This window comes from Nilaparvata lugens, chromosome 4, assembly GCF_014356525.2.
Source record: "Nilaparvata lugens isolate BPH chromosome 4, ASM1435652v1, whole genome shotgun sequence".
NCBI classification, from domain to species: Eukaryota; Metazoa; Arthropoda; class Insecta; order Hemiptera; family Delphacidae; genus Nilaparvata; species Nilaparvata lugens.
Genome location: NC_052507.1, coordinates 16,534,224 through 16,551,710, shown reverse-complemented (window position 1 = coordinate 16,551,710; position 17,487 = coordinate 16,534,224). Strand labels below are relative to the sequence as shown.

Genomic DNA, 17,487 nt, shown 5'->3' with positions numbered 1-17,487 from the left:
TTTTCATACATTCCATATGTTTCTTTTTTCTTTATTATATTTTTTCTATTTTCGACTGAATCTCAAGCCACTAATTATAGCCGACTGATTACTCGTTGCCATCGCTCAAACTATTTAGTTTTGCTGGTAACGCCAATGATAATATTATAATCGATGTTTAAATGGAAAATATTTTAATTTTAAGTTTTTGTAATGTATTGTATATGGAAATTTTTATATTTTTCACATTTGTAAAGTTGTGTTTAATGATTTTGGCAATAAATATTTCTTTCTTTCTTTCTGTATTTCGAAGAATGGTGAATTCCCTCTTTCTGAAGAGACTCCTCTTTACTAAAAGCTGGAATTTTCTAATAGAACTACCGTACTCGAAAATAGCCTAGTACTGTATTGGTAGAATAAGAATAGATAGATTTTATGAATTAATATACCGGGTTTCTCTATAATATGGTATTATATAACTCTTTATAATGACCTTCCCTTTGAATTATTATTATTCTCGCAAAGCTCACTACAAAGCTCAGACTGCAATGATTTTCTCACTGCGATTAGCACTCCACCTCCCCTCTGACGACCATCACCCCCTCCCCAATCACTCCGATAGACAGTGTAGCGATCATCAAAAATTTCACAACTGAGTGAGTATGCCGCTATGCAGCCAGGTCTCAGTCAAAACTATCAAATCATAATTAGCAATCAAAAGAGATTCATGAAGATTTAAGGTCTTAGTACGAAGTCCCCTGACATTCTGGTAGTACACAGACAAACAAGAAATGCATGACATAGGATAAATAAAAATAAATAAATAAATAAATGAGTATTGATACCCCAGAAAAAGACTAAGATAGAAATGAAAGACAAATATATAAGTATGATATTATTACAGCCATCCTCAGCCGCAAAAATTATATTAGATAGAAAATAAAACGGACATTTGAAAAACTCTTTGATCGTTCATGGATGTAAGTTAAATTTAACTTGAAAAACATGATTCTATCCATTCACAGAAAACGAAAGATTTACTTCCAATCCAACCGGCAGCTTATCTGCCGATAAGAATATCGGAATACGGTACAGTTCTATAACAATTTTGTACGACTAACTCAAAAGATAGAAGGAATATCAAACAGAAAAGTATTTGAGAGTTGGTTATTCAGAAAGTGAAATATACTCATATAAGCATAGTATATAAAATCTCATTTAGCAAAAATATGTTTTCTATACATCCTTATTCGTATTGAAAAAAAGTGTAATAATCCAAATAACAATGTAGATAGATTTGACTCGAGAGAGAAAAAACACAACTCATTAATCACACCCCTATAAATAAAATCTGGCACGGTACAAAATGATCAAAGCTGATTATGTAGAAAAAAAAACAGAAATATTGATAAAACTGTAAAAAGTAATTTAAAAAAATAAATAGTGAAATTTAATCAAATAAAAAGCGAAGGAAAAGAAACGTGAAAAGAATTAAGAATCTACACATTTCCGATAACACATCCGGTGGATTATAAAGTTCATTATGATACCTCATTCTGCAAGAATATGTTTTCTATGCATCCTTTATTGTATTGAGAAAAAAAAAGAGTACTGATAGAGATAATAATATAACAATATAATCAGATTCCACTTGAGAGAGAAAACATTCAACCCAACTCATTAATCATATCCCTTTATATAAAATATGGAACAAAACAAATCATAGCTCAATACAATAAATACATAGCTCAATGTGAAAAAACAAACCTAGATATAGCTATAAAAAGTAATTCAGAACAAAAAATGAATAATGAAATTCCGTGAGAAAAATTAAGATTCCAAACATTTTCGACAGCACATCGAACATATCATAAAGTTCACTATAATAAACAATAAATGAGCACTTCATAAATTAATGTAAAATAAGATCACTCTAAAATGAGTAAGTAACCTCACACTGTATTTTAAGCTTTAACAGTAAATAAACAATTGAAATAAAAGTAACCGTCACCAATGAAATGGTTTGAGAAAGAGAGAGAAGAGCAAAAATAACAAAAATTTATCAGTATGAAGTAAGAAATTAAGTGAACAAAAATTTTGAGAGAAACAACCACAGTTAGAGTAATCTAGCATTGAGCAGTGATAGGTAAAGCTTTGAGGTCCTCTTCTGAATTAATAGAAAAAATACGTCCATCAGGTACTACTCTGATTTTTATTGAACCGGATTTATCCACCCAAACATACTTGTATTGAAATTGTCTCTGGAGATTCCTAGCTTCAGCAAAGAGCTTTCTACGTTGAGCAGTTAATGATAGATTTATATAAATTTGTCGTTGCTCACCTTGCAGTCCAATATGTCTTGTAGAAAGACCCTTTACCACTTTGCGACCCTGTAATATTGCATGCGTGTCAGTACGCCTCACAAATTTGGCAATGATAGGTGGTGTCGCTTTGCGAGGTCCCCTCACTGGCAGCCGGTGACAGGCGTCGATCGCATCAGCTGTAACATGCATGCCGACGGCCTCACATGTTTTCACCACCAGTCCGATTATATCTTCGTCAGGAGCCGAAGGAATACCGTGAAGCTCAACAGTATTACGACGTCCATACTGCTCTAAATCGTCCAGCTTCATTGTCACAACACTTAACTTCTTCCTGAGTGTCCCATTTTCAGCCTGCAATGATTCAATGATTTTTTGCTGATTCTTTATCAACTCCTCCTGCTTGGCCAACATCGCTGAACTGGAATCGAGTTTTCCATGACAAGAATTGAGTGATTCTTGAAGTTTATTCTGACCTGCCAGAATCTCCTCTTTGAATTTATTCAAAACACTATCTAACGAATCCCTAGGATTATTAGTAGTAGGCCCAGAGGAAACCGAATTTAAATTTTTCACAGGTGTTAGGTCTACGCTAGAGCAACGCTGTTTACGAAAATTTGCTAAACACTTTGTGCACCTCCACGAACTGTTTGTCAGCATATCAATCTCTACATCACTCAAATCTTTGTCCAAGACGAGGAACAAGAAGAAAGTCCCGTGGATAACCTCCCAATAGCCTATGTATGGAGCATGAGTCACCAATTTAATTTAGAGGGCTGTACCGAGAAGAAAAACTCCTACATGCTTGAAAGCTAAGTTTCAACTTCTAGAAAGTGGCGTGAATATGAACAGTTTATACCTAGAATTGACAAAAATATGAAAGTGGCTAAGGAGGATGAAAAGCACTCGGGTCCTCCTTTTTAGCCTCATGCAACATAGCGCAGGGCGACTTGTGGTATTGGGTGGGGGCATTAATGCTACTTCAAGTTGTCACGATGCCATATAGTCAGTTGGGCATCAAGGTCAAGTCAAAGAAACCTTCTTTAAAGGTGGCAACGCAAAGTTATTTGCAGGCCAAATAATCTACTCATTATAACAGGGTTTTCACTGCAACAACCTTTTCAGGTGTCCTGGAGCTGGTTATTTAGAAAGTGCAGCTCGTCTTGTCCATATTAAGCTCGGGATACATCTACCACTATCTACACTAGTAATCCATTTCTTGATGATAAATTGGAAACCCTGTAATGACCAGGGAGTACACAATGTAATAATGAATTTCCGATTTTTGTGAAGTAGTTTACATAAATAGTCTCTGGTCATGACAAGTCAAATCAAATCGCCAAGAAAACCTACTGAGCCGCCACTACATTATCCTTACTTTTTTAAAATGTTTGTGACAAAACTTTGATAATCACCTGACGAAGTCATGGTGAAAACTTGAAATGACATGATTTTTCCCACCTAATTCATTTCTCTATTTCTCAGCTGTGCTCTTCAGTAATTGTTTGGAATTGGAATTATGTACTATGTCCATTCTACTCCACTTTTCATCTTAGGGTCATATGCACCATAAACGTTCAACACTAATGCACAATTACATGAAGGTTTAGTTATTATAATGTGTTTCTTTCTAGGTTTAAACAAACAGCCGATCTATCTCCACTCTAACCGAGATGGTACATATCGGCCTTAGGGTCGCTTTCTCCAAAGTTGATTGTTTGATTGACTACTTTTATGTAGATTACAATATATACTGGCTTATACACACTTATATACAATAGCTTACAATACAGCAAAATTATGGATGAATTTACAAAATATAAATTAAGAAAATAATTATTGAGCTGTATATAATATGAAAAAAAAACAATTTGTAATAACTATAGATAAAATAGATAATATTGTTATGCATCTACATAAATTGGCGGAGCTTTGGACATATCAATGTCCATTCTTTGGAAAGAATATTCGAAGTATTCTTGTTGGGGAGTCTCCTAACTATAAACCCATTTAATCAGTTATTAAACGGTCGTATTTATTATAATGTGTTTCAGTTGATAGTTTGAACAAGAGTTTATTCATACATTGGTACATACAATATCATTTTCAACTATGAATGATGATTGGGAAAGGAACAACAGGCTTAAAGCCCAAAACTGTTCCTTTCCCAAATTAAGCCACTAGGGAATGCTTTCTGTTTGTTTGGTGATTTTTTATACGGAGTGAATAAATTCATTTTTTTTCGAATTTTACAGGGCAAAGGCGTAATGGTGACGTACTGGCTACTTGGTGAGAGGAAACAGGCAGTACAGCAAACAGCCAATAGCACACAGCATAACCCCGCTTCCCCCCCTCCCGCTCTCACCTCCCCCACTGTTGTAAATAACTCTGCCAAACACTTGAACAATATCAGCAACATTAAGACTGCGTTAAACAGTGCCACGAAAAATTCTAACGACAATGTAACAGCATCCACACCCCTACTGCAAGGTGAAACCTCGGCATAAAAACACTCGTCAAGGCCATTACCTCGGACCTCTTTCTACGCTTATTATTTATGCTGTAGATAATATAATATTATTGAATCGTTTCACTGATATCTGGCTGTGCGTGCATTGAACTACATTTTCTTAGCTGCAATTGTGCTATTATTGAGATAAAAACAGAATATTTTGTAGTTTTCTACTATAAGAAATACGTTTTTTGTAGAAAAAACTTCAAGTGTTATATGGATAATTGTACATGACCAACAACAGTATTGAATTAGAAAGCGTTATTGTTCTAGATGGTTGTGAGCTTGTTGCAGGGCAAGGGTGCCTTGTGATCAAACAACTTATCACTCTGTCGCTTGAATCATATAAGAACCTATCTAGCACAAGAGCTCGTCAAATTTTAATCGTGATTAGATACCACGAGAGCCAATCAGAGAAGCCTTATTTTCAAACCGTCTTTTCTGATTGGTTATCGTGGTATTCAATCATGATTAAAATTTGACAGTCTTTTGTTAGCAAATTTAGATTTTAAAATGTTATTTGAGCTGGTGAATAATCCCTTATTATGGAATTATAGACTATCACACTGGAAATATTGTTCGCCTATATGGCGAACAATATTAGGATAATACGTTATTAATATCATTGATAGCGGCTGTATCGCGTCCTATCTGATCCAATAAAAAGTCAACCATTTTTCAAACAGAAAACTGATTAGAATTTTAGGTTTGTGCTGTGGAAATACATCAGTTTATAGTAACAAATCAGTAGAGTATTTGTAAAAACAGTATGTTACACAATCAAAAGCAGTTTTTTCTTTGTTTTCAAGAATTCGTTCTATTAAATTACAAATTGCAGAATATAAAGAAAAATAAAAATCTCAGTACCCTTTTTGAAATATTTTATCACAACATGTTTCGGACAATGATGCCATTTTCAATTGATATGAAGTAAATGAAACATGTAAGTGATATGAAACATGTTGTGATAAAATATTTCAAAAAGGGTACTGAGATTTTTATTTTTCTTTATATTTATATTACAAGTAGCCCTATACAGAAAAGAGATAAATACAAATTGCAGCTAAGTAAAATGTATCTAACATAAATTAGACATAGTCTTCATTCGTGTTTCTTATAATTGAATTGAACACTGAAAATAATTTCCTTATAAAAATATTGTATCTACATGAAAGTTATTTCCACTTTATTGTATCTTCAACTAGAAGAAGACCGACCAGTAAAGCTCGGGACATATATAACCGCACAGAACCCGAGCCGAGGTACGGCCGAGCTACGTCCGCGACACGGTGATGATGGTAGGAGAACACACATATCCGTGCGACAGCCGAGCGGCAGCAGTGTCTCAGTTCTGTAGTGCTACTGTGCTCTGATTTCTGAATGTGTTAAACTATTGTTAATAATATAACACTATTAAAGATTGTTACATCCAATTTAAATTTATATTTTTCAATTTTAAACTAATTACCTGTAGACACAGAAGATGAGAATCATAATGCTGGTATATATTTCGGTGCATAGCAATACCACAATCAGTCATGTATCGTGAATATATATCAGCAATAAAATTGTTATCTTCTGCCCTATGTATCTAAACGTAATAAGTTTGAAATTTAAAATTCAAGACACAGTCACGGGTTCCTTATTTTATACTTTTTGTTGTTTATTTTATAATTTATTATATTATGTCTATTATCCCTTTGGCTTAACTTATTACTTGGATATACTTTCTCTTTTGGTGCAACTTGTTTTTCCGCTCAACCATATTACTTTGATCGTACAAAACTGGAAAATTCCGTATCTCTTCAATTAGTTTCTCACTCTCCATGTTACACGAGCCCGCACCGTCTCCGTCAAAAAGTAAACTGAACTAGTCGGTGACGGCGCGGGCACGGCTCGGGCAACAAACACGGTGACGGTGCTGACGCGGTGCGGTAGTATGTGTCCCTATATGTTTGAAAGCAGTTGTTTTCTCACTCGCCGTAGTACGTCCGTCACTCGGCCGTGCCGCGGCACGGGCTCGGTGCGGATATGTGTGTCCCGGCCATTAAAATTGTTTAATATCTGTTGAAATGCAATGGATCAAGCAGAAGATTGAAGACATTGTGATAAGATTATTATATTCATCCACATGAAAAGTATTGTTAATAGGATGTACTGACTTATATAAGGCAGAGCATAGAAATATATTCACTCGTATCTACTTAAGATTGATTTCCAAGAAATCTATTTATAAAAATGTAGTTGAAACCTCGTTAAATATTAAAAAGAATATAAAGATGTTTGAATTATTGTCTATATGTATATTCGTTTCCGAGAGTTCTATTAATTGGATTCAGACCCAGTGTTCGACCAGAGTAAAGCCTACAAGTAGTTATAATTTGTAATAATGAAAAAATTGTAATAAATAGTTGATAAGCGTGTGTAAGTTAATGTGATCTGAACCTTCTTCAGCAATATGATATTTTGTAAAATATTTTGAACCGTGAAAAGTTGTTGTAATTATAATTGAAATATTTTAGAGTATAAATTATCATACCACAGTGAGACGAAATAAATATATCCATTACTTCTTGTATCTTAACTGTTCTAAAGACAATTCTAACTAGATTAACAGTATTTCATTTGAGATATTTTATTCGTGATGAATAAAGTACGTGAAGCGGATTTCAAAACTAGAATTCCTATTTCATTAGCCAGGTTACTATTGACATAAGATGTATTATTTGTCCCATATTCTAAACTAAAATTTTTGATGTAATCACGAAAAATAATGAATTATTGTAAAACGTCACCAATTATTGTTCTATTAGTATAATAATTCCGCAGATATCATAACTTTATAATGTATATGCTATATTTGTATAAAAGTTTCATGTACCCCAAACACTTATGCAAAACGCCATGCCAATAATAAATTATTTATTAACCATTTTGTAGAACGAATCCAAATCATGTTGTTTAAAAATAATTTGAAAGCACTTTAAATGGCCTACCATTCCACGAATTCGGTTCAGGTAGTTTGATGTTTTTGATTTTAATAAAATATTTGTTTATAACAGAGAGTAATTATTTCTTGTTGTGGTTACATCGTCCAGTCAATGATAGTAGTTACCTAATACTGTATAATATGATAGAGCCTTTGGCCCGCCTCAAAGTAGACCCATGCTAATCCACGAAAAGCAACCCACGCCGTGGGATGTTTTGTAAACCATTGCTATAGAATTAATCATAATAAATCAGCTGACAAGTGGATTATCCATTGCATGTATTACACAGATGTCTAGAGAAGCCTAGCAATGGTTTACAAAACATCCCACAGCGTGGGTTGCTTTTCGTTGATTAGCGTGGGTCTACTTTGCGGTGGGCCTTAATCTAATATTATACTGTCATCTAATTACAATGATCAATTTTGGAAGCATGATTGGAGCAAGCAAAAATTCAATGAATTTAATATTTATATCAATCTTGTTGATGTATTATGAGAGAAAATTAGGTTGAGGTTCGTATTACACTGGGACACCAAATGTTCAAGCTAGTCGCGACGATTAACCAATCTGAACTATTAACTATAAGAATTTTTATAGCGGTCATTTTGGTGGCCGGTTGGTGTCCCACTCCGGTCGCCAGCTCGACCACCATTACTGGTGTCTCATTGCTGTCCCAAAAATCTTTACACACGGACACCAATGGTGTCTCTCTACTGTTCTACTGGCGACTCAGCCTGGTCCAATGTAATACGGGTCTTACTGTGAGAGAGACGACTCTACCTATTGTTATAGAGATTTACATATTTTTGTCACTTTATAACATTAAATCTAAATCTTTAGAGAATCTCATATTCAATGAATTAGGTTCTAGGTTAATGAATTAGGTTCAAACAGAAACTAAAGTAGGAAGATACAGTATTATTGATACTTTTTGAGAAATATTTTTATAATTAGAGATTTCATCCAGACAGCCAGAAAATTAAGATTATAGACTGTTTGGCTTCTCTATATATTAAGAATCAAACATACATCAATAATATCCATACCGTAAAATTTAATTATATTTTAACTACCAATTTGATTCATTTTAATGCAAATAAGTTGATAAAGCATTATTGGAAGTCGTATTATACAGAAGAGACATAATAAATCAAGTCACTGACAACCTAAGGGTGTGATCACATTGAATGCATATATTATGTGAAATATGATATGTATACAAGTGCAAGCTTGATTTTTGGCATTAAAGAATGGGATTCTTTTTACTCTTGATGAATCAGCAATTTTGCAATGCCATTAAAGTAGAGTAACCAGTCTTATTTACTAAAAAATACAAGTCGTATCTTTAATAGAATTATTGACAAAAGTTTCATCATAGAGAACAAAATCAAAGCAATTTTACTCAACCTTGAATAGGTCCTGACGTCCTGACAATGAATTTTCATTAAGAAGTCATGAAGCAATCTGATAAACAAATAATATTGCAAGATAAACAAAATAAAATACTAATCTTGACAGTAAAAAGTATACAAATAGAACTTGAGTAATTATAAATTACTCACAAATATGAATCAAGTACGTTAGAAAATAATTAATCACCTACTTGTAAATAGAATGAATCGAGTAACAAGTTGTGTCTTCTTACAAAAAGGTGTATACAAAGATACCGGTACACGTTCATCTTTGAATAACAAAGACAAATCGTGCAGTAACAAAATCCCCTCTATTGTACGAAGAAAAATTGTATAAATATCATCACATTCCCCTGATAATTCTAGTAGAAAATAAAAATATTTTAATAGTATGTTTAAACTTAATACAAGTATTACCTCAGATAAATGAACATTAAATTGACGAACATGAATTGATAAATGATAATTAGAAATACAGTACATAATACCTCATAGATTTAGTTTTCAAGTTGTGGGCAGTTCAATAATAGGTGCCAAAACAGGTCTGCCATGTGCACATTGATAAGGCGCTCTACACTGCGATAGTTTCTTCAGCAGACACTGAGCTGTCGTTAATGAAATAGCATCTCCAAATTTTATTGCACCTGTAAAAATCATAAAATGGTTGAGAAAGGGCATTCAATTAATTAGGGAAACTAGAAGTAAATTGCAAAAAGATTATCAACAAATGAATTATTGATAAAGCTGTAGTTTTCGAAAATTTAATAATGTACCGGTACGTGATATACAAATTAATGATTTTGTACACGAATACTCATAACACTCATGAAGCCTTGTCTTTAACACGATTGACAAAAGCCTTGACTCCAACAACACTAACACTTGACTTCGAGGAAGTCAAGAGCCAATTAGTAAAGTACCTTTTAGGCAAACACACACATCATCAGACGGACGTATGATGTCAGAAGGAGAAAGAATCCATCCCCAGGTATTCGAATGTGGCAACGCACACATACGTCCGCCTGTCTGTTATGTCTGCTGATATCTGAATGCAGACGTTTATTTTTTCCCGACTATCTGCATAGAGTTATGATCACATTGAATGCGTATATATACAAGTGCACCCGTCAGATATGTTTGAGCCGAAGAACAGAATCTAGAAAGAGTCATTGAAACACGTTGTGACTTGTCTGCAGCTGCTCAGACTGAACGCAACCAGTAAGTGCAAGCGTTCAGTGTGAGTGTGTGTCCCTATTGCTCTTTCCATAGTTTGGTTTTCATCTGCGCGCTTGGTCATGGATAACCAAGTGTGTAATTGCCCATATACACATCCAATGTGATAAACCCTAAGTCTGTCTGTTGCTGTGTATGTTTGTCTTTATGTATACGGAAATTATTATTCAATACAATTTTGTTGAATCTTTTTCAGCTGGAAATTTGCTTGAAGGATCTTGCTTTCTAAAGAAGTTTTGAAACGACTTGAAATATAGCACTAAACTTTGAAAAAAATATTGAAAAAAAAACGAATTGTTGATAATAAGTGATAGGTGTACGACCAACTTGATATCTCTTATTCTAATTCAGTATAGTTTGAGTTGAATAAATTTTCAAAAGTAATGAAGGGGAAAATCATAGAATTTGAAATGATGAATAAATTTTCAAGGGTGTTAAGAAGGCAGACATAAGTCATCCTTCTTCTCTCATAATAATTAGTATTCACATGAAATATCAATTTAAAGTAAATAATAAAATAGTAAACTCAAAGGAGCTGAGCTAGGCACCGACCAAACTTATGAACTTATTAACTAGTGCTCATTTTTCTTTTTTCAAAACAAAAATGCATAATAGGTTATTTACGGACACAAATAAAAAAAATACTAGTATTTCAATTAATCAAGTATTAAGTAGCCCTATACGAATAAAACAAATTTATAGATATTTTGATTGTCAGAGATGTAATATGTACTTGGTTCAACGATAATAGGTATAACTATTCACCTCTGCACGCTTCATAAGCGATTATAGAAGTCAATGTGACTGGTTTTGATTGAACGACACCTCCGGTTTTCAACAGAGTCTCAATCTGTTCGTGTAGAAGATTTTTGATGCCTTGCTCTAATAGTTCTTTACACTGCAATGATGACTGAAACAGAACAGAATACGTTTTTATGAAGAACAAGTTAATTAACATATTTTAAATTTTATTTCTGCATGAAAGTTGAAGATAATTAATTATTAGCATTATTAAAACCGATTTCATTTTTTTTTTCAATTTCAACATTTTGTTTTTGCAAATCAGACAAGATTGACGGTGTTCTGAATAGAAAGTGTATTGTGTGGGCATAATATATAAAAAAAACAGAGACCTCAAAATCCCGGAAAAACACAAATTTCTACATACTATCATAGAGAAATAATAGCGTAAGTAGATATCCCATGGTATAGGGCATTTATGTCGCAACTTTTACTGTTATCTCAAGCCGATTACTGTCGATTATTGTAGATTTTTAAGGTTTGGCTGGGTGAGATTGTATGAACGGCACAATATGAGAGACTGCCAGTGTCACATAGCTGTATGGGGAAGAACTACGTGGACTATCGGCTTAAGAAAACAGACAAAGTTACGACATGAACACCCTATACCATGGGATATCTACTTATGCTATTGTTTCTCTATGATAGTATGTCAAAAATACTCGATAATTTATATGTGGCCAATACTACAAATAGTAAAAAATAGGGAAAGTCAAATGTAATAGTGAACAAAATCTTTAATATCTAGAGTGCGTTCAATCTAGGTTGCGTGAACAGTTTTATATCTAACAGTGTTTTATGCCTATAATTCAACTATAACTACAGATATAATCTTACGTGTATAATAAACAATGTTGCTTGATAGCATAATCACCTCGATAAGCCGTATTGTAGACATATCATCTGTTTCCGAATTACAAAACTTCTATGGAACAGAACCCAGTAAACAGTTAATAAAATTTATTCTGCTCGACTACAATTTGTGATTTTTCATTTTTGAAATTCATTGGAAATATTAATATTTTTTAAAACATTATTGGGTCCTGTGACTTGGATAGCCAAATTTTTGACAATATTTCAAGTCTCTTCAATGATAGCCTATTACACAGAATATTCAGATTATGTTCTCTGAAGTGCAGGGTATTTACAAATGAATACCACATTTTTAACTTATAATATTTGTAACATTAGACTTACAGTTGAAAATGTTACATCAAGAGAAAAAGCAACTCAAACCGTTATATTTTTTGGCAACAGTGCGCATGTACGGACAGAATACATTGTAATCAGATAGAATTGGTTGGAATAGTCTGTAAAGCGGCTTATAGACAGGGACAGTTAAGATGGCAATTTACAACTGGTGACTGGAGAATTTTATTTCGTCATTTCAATCAGATTCCATCCAGACTGATGTTTTATTTAGAAATTTAGATTAGAGTTCTTTATTCAGACTATGTGTGTTACAATATCTACTGACATACAATAATTTTTGTGATACTTACTCAATTGCAGCTGTTTTCCATGCATTAAATCAAGCCGGTAAACAGCTGTTTACAGAACAAGAAAACATGTGATTTTCATTACAGCATACTAAAGAGATCATCATGTTCTCTTTACAGTCGAGTATGTTAGGACTCTACTGAGTCCTAATAACATCTGAGTAATTAATATACTAACTCAAATATTAAAGAACTCATTCAAGGAGTTTCAAGTTATGAGAACTCATCTGAAATCTTATAATTTGAGCCTTTATTATTTTATTTGAGCTCGAAGGGTCTGTCTGTTATGAACTAGGCGCTACGGGCTAGGTCATGTTTTATAGAATGCAGTAGCTCGAGCAGCAGCAGGTCATGATTTCTGTTTCTTAGCAATATTATTCTTTCTCATATAAGTATGACAAAAAATATTGTACATAACTTGTACGGTAACGTATTTACCGCATTCGTATGATAATTCTGCCCTCAACTACGTTTCGGGCAGAAACAATCATACTTATGCGGTAAATTATCGTTACCGGACTTGTTAAGTAAAGTACTATTACATAAAATGACAGAAGGCCTATGGCTAATTATTCAACAAATTTGACAATGTATGAAAAATTAATCAATGAGAATGAAGATTGAATGCAATTTGAATAACGAAAGTATAAAGGTGCGTACAGATATACGCGCCGCGAACATGAGCAATTCACTTTTAATCAGCTGATTATATCTGTATTTTTACAGAAACGGTAAGATACATATATAAAAAGCTTGGCATCAGCTGATTAAAAGTGAATTGCTCATGTTCGCGGCGCGTAAATGTGTACGCACCTTAATATTGTGATATAACTTAATAAATCGGCGGTATTTCAACAAATAATTGTCGATTATCTGAAAAGTATATAAAATAATATCCTTTTCATCAACACACGGCCGAGAGATCGTTCAGTCAATTAATCAATCAAATTTCGATAAGAGGCAAAATATTTCTTTTTCTAAGAGGGGTCGTTAAGAGGTGACATAATGAAAAAACACTGGTCGCTATTCACTTGCCATCTCTACTTTCATCGTCTATAAGATGCTTAAGGGTCAGAATGACAGGCCTTGCTAAGGATGGCCTCCACGTACTCCTGACCTAGCCACATACAAATTCTGCATTCGTGGCTTCATCAAAACACTATCTTTACATTACGTGTCTACGCTACCAATTGACCTCGCCGGATTAAGGAGCAGGATTGAACACAATAAGACCTTATAAAACTGTTGTATACACTATTTTATCTACGACCACTCAAGCAAAGTAGGCTATCCCATTTCTTACTTGTTGTAAGGTTAGAAATCGACCTTAATGGTAAAAAGATTGAAATAACAATAAGTGAAAAGCTACTCAGAGAGAGTGAACAGTAAACTGGAAATATGAAAACAAGACAAACTGAAAACACACTCATCAATATTTTAGAAAGCAGTTTTATATGACTATGGTCTTGATGTGTGCCATTTGACTGTTTTGTGTTGTACCGCTCGGAACGGCACATACGCTGTGCCCAGTGTATCGATCCATAGCTGTTACTATTTTAATTAATTTGAGCATAATTTTTCAATCCATGTTCATAATACATCACGGTCTTCAGAGAGAGATCAGGACACGATCCTATAATTGCAGCAGCTGGTCACAATATAGCCTATTGAGATTTGTGAAGTCATATTTATTTATTTATTACAGAACAAAAAAAGACTACAGGCATTAAGCCCAAAACAGTCTTCACTACCATTTACAATCGAATAAAGTAAGTTACTAAAAGAAATAAAAATGAGAGATACAGTACATGCAATTCACAAATAAATAAGAAATGTATGAGGAAAGTATGAGGAAAGCATAAGTAATTGAAAGTAATCTGAGCATAAGTAATAAATACAGAATAAAAACTAATCTAACTTATCTAATAAGTTATAAAAAGAATAGGCCTACAATTGAGCATAGAACAAAGCCCAGTAGCTTATTCGCTCTGCCAATGATGGTATCAACATGTGCTGAAAAGGACAATGTACAACTGAATACAATACCAAGATCCTTACACATTGTTACCCTCTCCAAGCACACACCATTGATTGAGTAGGGATAACGAGTTGGGTTAACCTTTCTGGAGAAAGTCATACATTTACATTTTTTTACATTGATATCAAGCTTATTGACATGGCACCACAATGCAACTCTGTCAACATCAGCCTGCAAGGAATAGCAATCATCCAATCCTCTCACCTCTTTGTAGATCTTCATATCGTCAGCGAATATCAAGCACTTGGAGTTGGGTATCTGAAGTGGTAACTCATTTATTAATAGCAAGAACAAAAGGGGCCCCAGATTGCTACTCTGGAGGACACCAGACTTACTGAAATAAGCATGAGAAACCCTTCCTTGAACAGTTACAAAATTTTTTTCTTTGAAACAGGTAACTTCTGAATAAATCAACCAAAGCACTACTAAATCCTAGCTGTGACAGCCTCTTCAACAATATACAATGATTAACACGGTCAAAGGCTTTACTAGAATCAGTATAGATCACATCCATTTCTCCACCAGCATCAAGTACATTGGAGGCAGATACTGTAAACTCCAATAAATTTGTTACAACAGATCTTCCAGGAAGAAAAAAATGCTGATTTTCAGACAGTATTGGTCGTGAATACCAGGGCTCTCCAACCTACGGCCCGCGGGCCACATTCGGCCCGCGAATAGTTTTTATCCGGCCCGCCAAGAGCCGCAACATATATTGCAACAGATTTTTCGAAAAAATATTATGTATACACATTTTTGAACTTGAACTTGCTAAATTCATGCATTTTCAAGTTTTCCCGTGACCTTTTTAAACTCAATAAATTGGACTTTGTATTAAAATGAAATGAATTTGTTTGTTTCCCTTGTTTTAATTGAACCTACTTAAAACTCCTCATATCATTTTAATGGAAATATAATAATTTTACACGCCCCAAATCCCCCGTCGTGTGTGTCCTCACAAGTCAAATTCCACTTACATCCTTGTTATTGGCCCTCTAAGCCTCCCAAGAATTAACAATGTGGCTCTTGTTTAAAAAAGGTTGGAGACCCCTGGTGAATACCATAGAATCTCATCATAAAGAGCCCTCTCATAAACCTTAGCAAAGACAGACAATATACTGATTGGTCTATAGTTCATGATGTCATCTCTCCTGCCAGACTTGAAGATTGGTATTATCTTTGAGACCTTCCATCTACTCTACTTGGAAAGACTCCATTTCTCAGTGACAGGTCAAATAAATATTTCAACGGTCTTATTAATAGCTCACCACAACCCTTAACAATGAAGGAAGGAATATAATCAGGCCAAGGAGCTACTCTAGGCTTTCATCTTTTGATTGCAGATTGGATACTTTTCTCCGATAATAATGCAACTTCCAGAGTACTATTGGTTGAACGTTCAAGCTAGATTGTCACATATTAGTATCAGTGCATGCGTCAGCTACAGTGAAAATATTATTTGCAAGAGTTTTAATGAGACAATTCATACTCGCTTGGTCGAGTTGATTGAGAAAAGTCCCATTATAACTAAATGGGATAATATTTTCACTGTACCAGGCACATACACTGATACTGATATGTGGAATCTAGCTACATACAATTCTTGATAAAACTGTTAGCAGAGTTGTACTGTTAGCATAAAACAGCATAGAGTTGCTCTTACATTTGACATGTAGCCTAAAGGTGCGTTTACACCAAAGTTATTAACAAAATGTTAATTTTTCCGTCCTTATAGATTCTATTAGATTGAACGAAACTTGACAAACACATATGTTCATCATGTGTATGTTAAGTTATGTTCAATCTAATAGAATCTATAAGGACGGAGAAATAAACATTATGTCAATAACTTTGGTGTAAACGCAGCTTTATTCATACCAATAGATTTAATGGACCGTAACACATATTATAAAAGTTGAAACTGGAATATTTATTAGTAAAGACTCTGTATTTATAGATTACTTACCTCCTTCTCGGCTCTTTTCAACAGACATTTCGGTACACTTGTCACAGTTAGCGTATTATTAAGAATTTTGAATTTTAATCCGATAAATTCGAATTTGGCGATGAATTCTTCAATGATCTTCATGTGATTGTGATCGACTGTAACACTTATGGGAGACACCAAATCCGAACTGAGGAAGCCACCATCGTGACTTCTATAGCCTGCGTGAACAGGAAAATGATACAGTTATCCAATGTGACAATAAAAGATGACAAAAGTAAAGCAAGCCACTAAATATATTATTAACTGAGTATTTGATACACTTTCATTATTGTTTATTTTGAGCATTAGTGACTGGTAAGTGTGGCCAATGATTTATTTTCAGGAATCATTTATATTTTGTATTTTTTTTCAAGAATTCAATTTTGTTATACATTTTTAATGAATAATACAAAATAAAATTATTAATACTAAAATAACATTTTATTGTGATAAATAAATCAGAGAGAAAATTTTATTTATTTAGAGTATGGCAGATACACAACACATATATAGTCCATGAGTCTCGAATGAAACAGAATGATAGAAATAAATAAATGGAATAAATCTAATCAATTATTTTTGATAGCCTAACCTAACCATCTTATAAATCTGATGTGGAAGAAATTGATTACCAAATTATTAATAAAACTGTTAGCAGAGTTGTACTGTTAGCATAAAACAGCATAGAGTTGCTCTTACATTTGACATGTAGCCT

General features: G+C 33.7%; 1 protein-coding gene across 1 annotated transcript; it reads right to left on the bottom strand.

Moving 5' to 3' along the window:
- Positions 1 to 9,046: 9,046 nt before the first annotated feature.
- LOC111047612 (DNA mismatch repair protein Mlh3) lies at positions 9,047 to 16,949 on the bottom strand. Its single transcript, XM_039426763.1, has 3 exons — positions 16,752 to 16,949; positions 11,213 to 11,357; positions 9,047 to 9,858 (listed from the first exon to the last, which is right to left on the bottom strand). Exons 1-3 carry the CDS (start codon positions 16,872 to 16,874, stop codon positions 9,719 to 9,721), a joined length of 408 nt encoding a protein of 135 aa, XP_039282697.1. The 5' UTR covers positions 16,875 to 16,949; the 3' UTR covers positions 9,047 to 9,718.
- Positions 16,950 to 17,487: the final 538 nt, after the last annotated feature.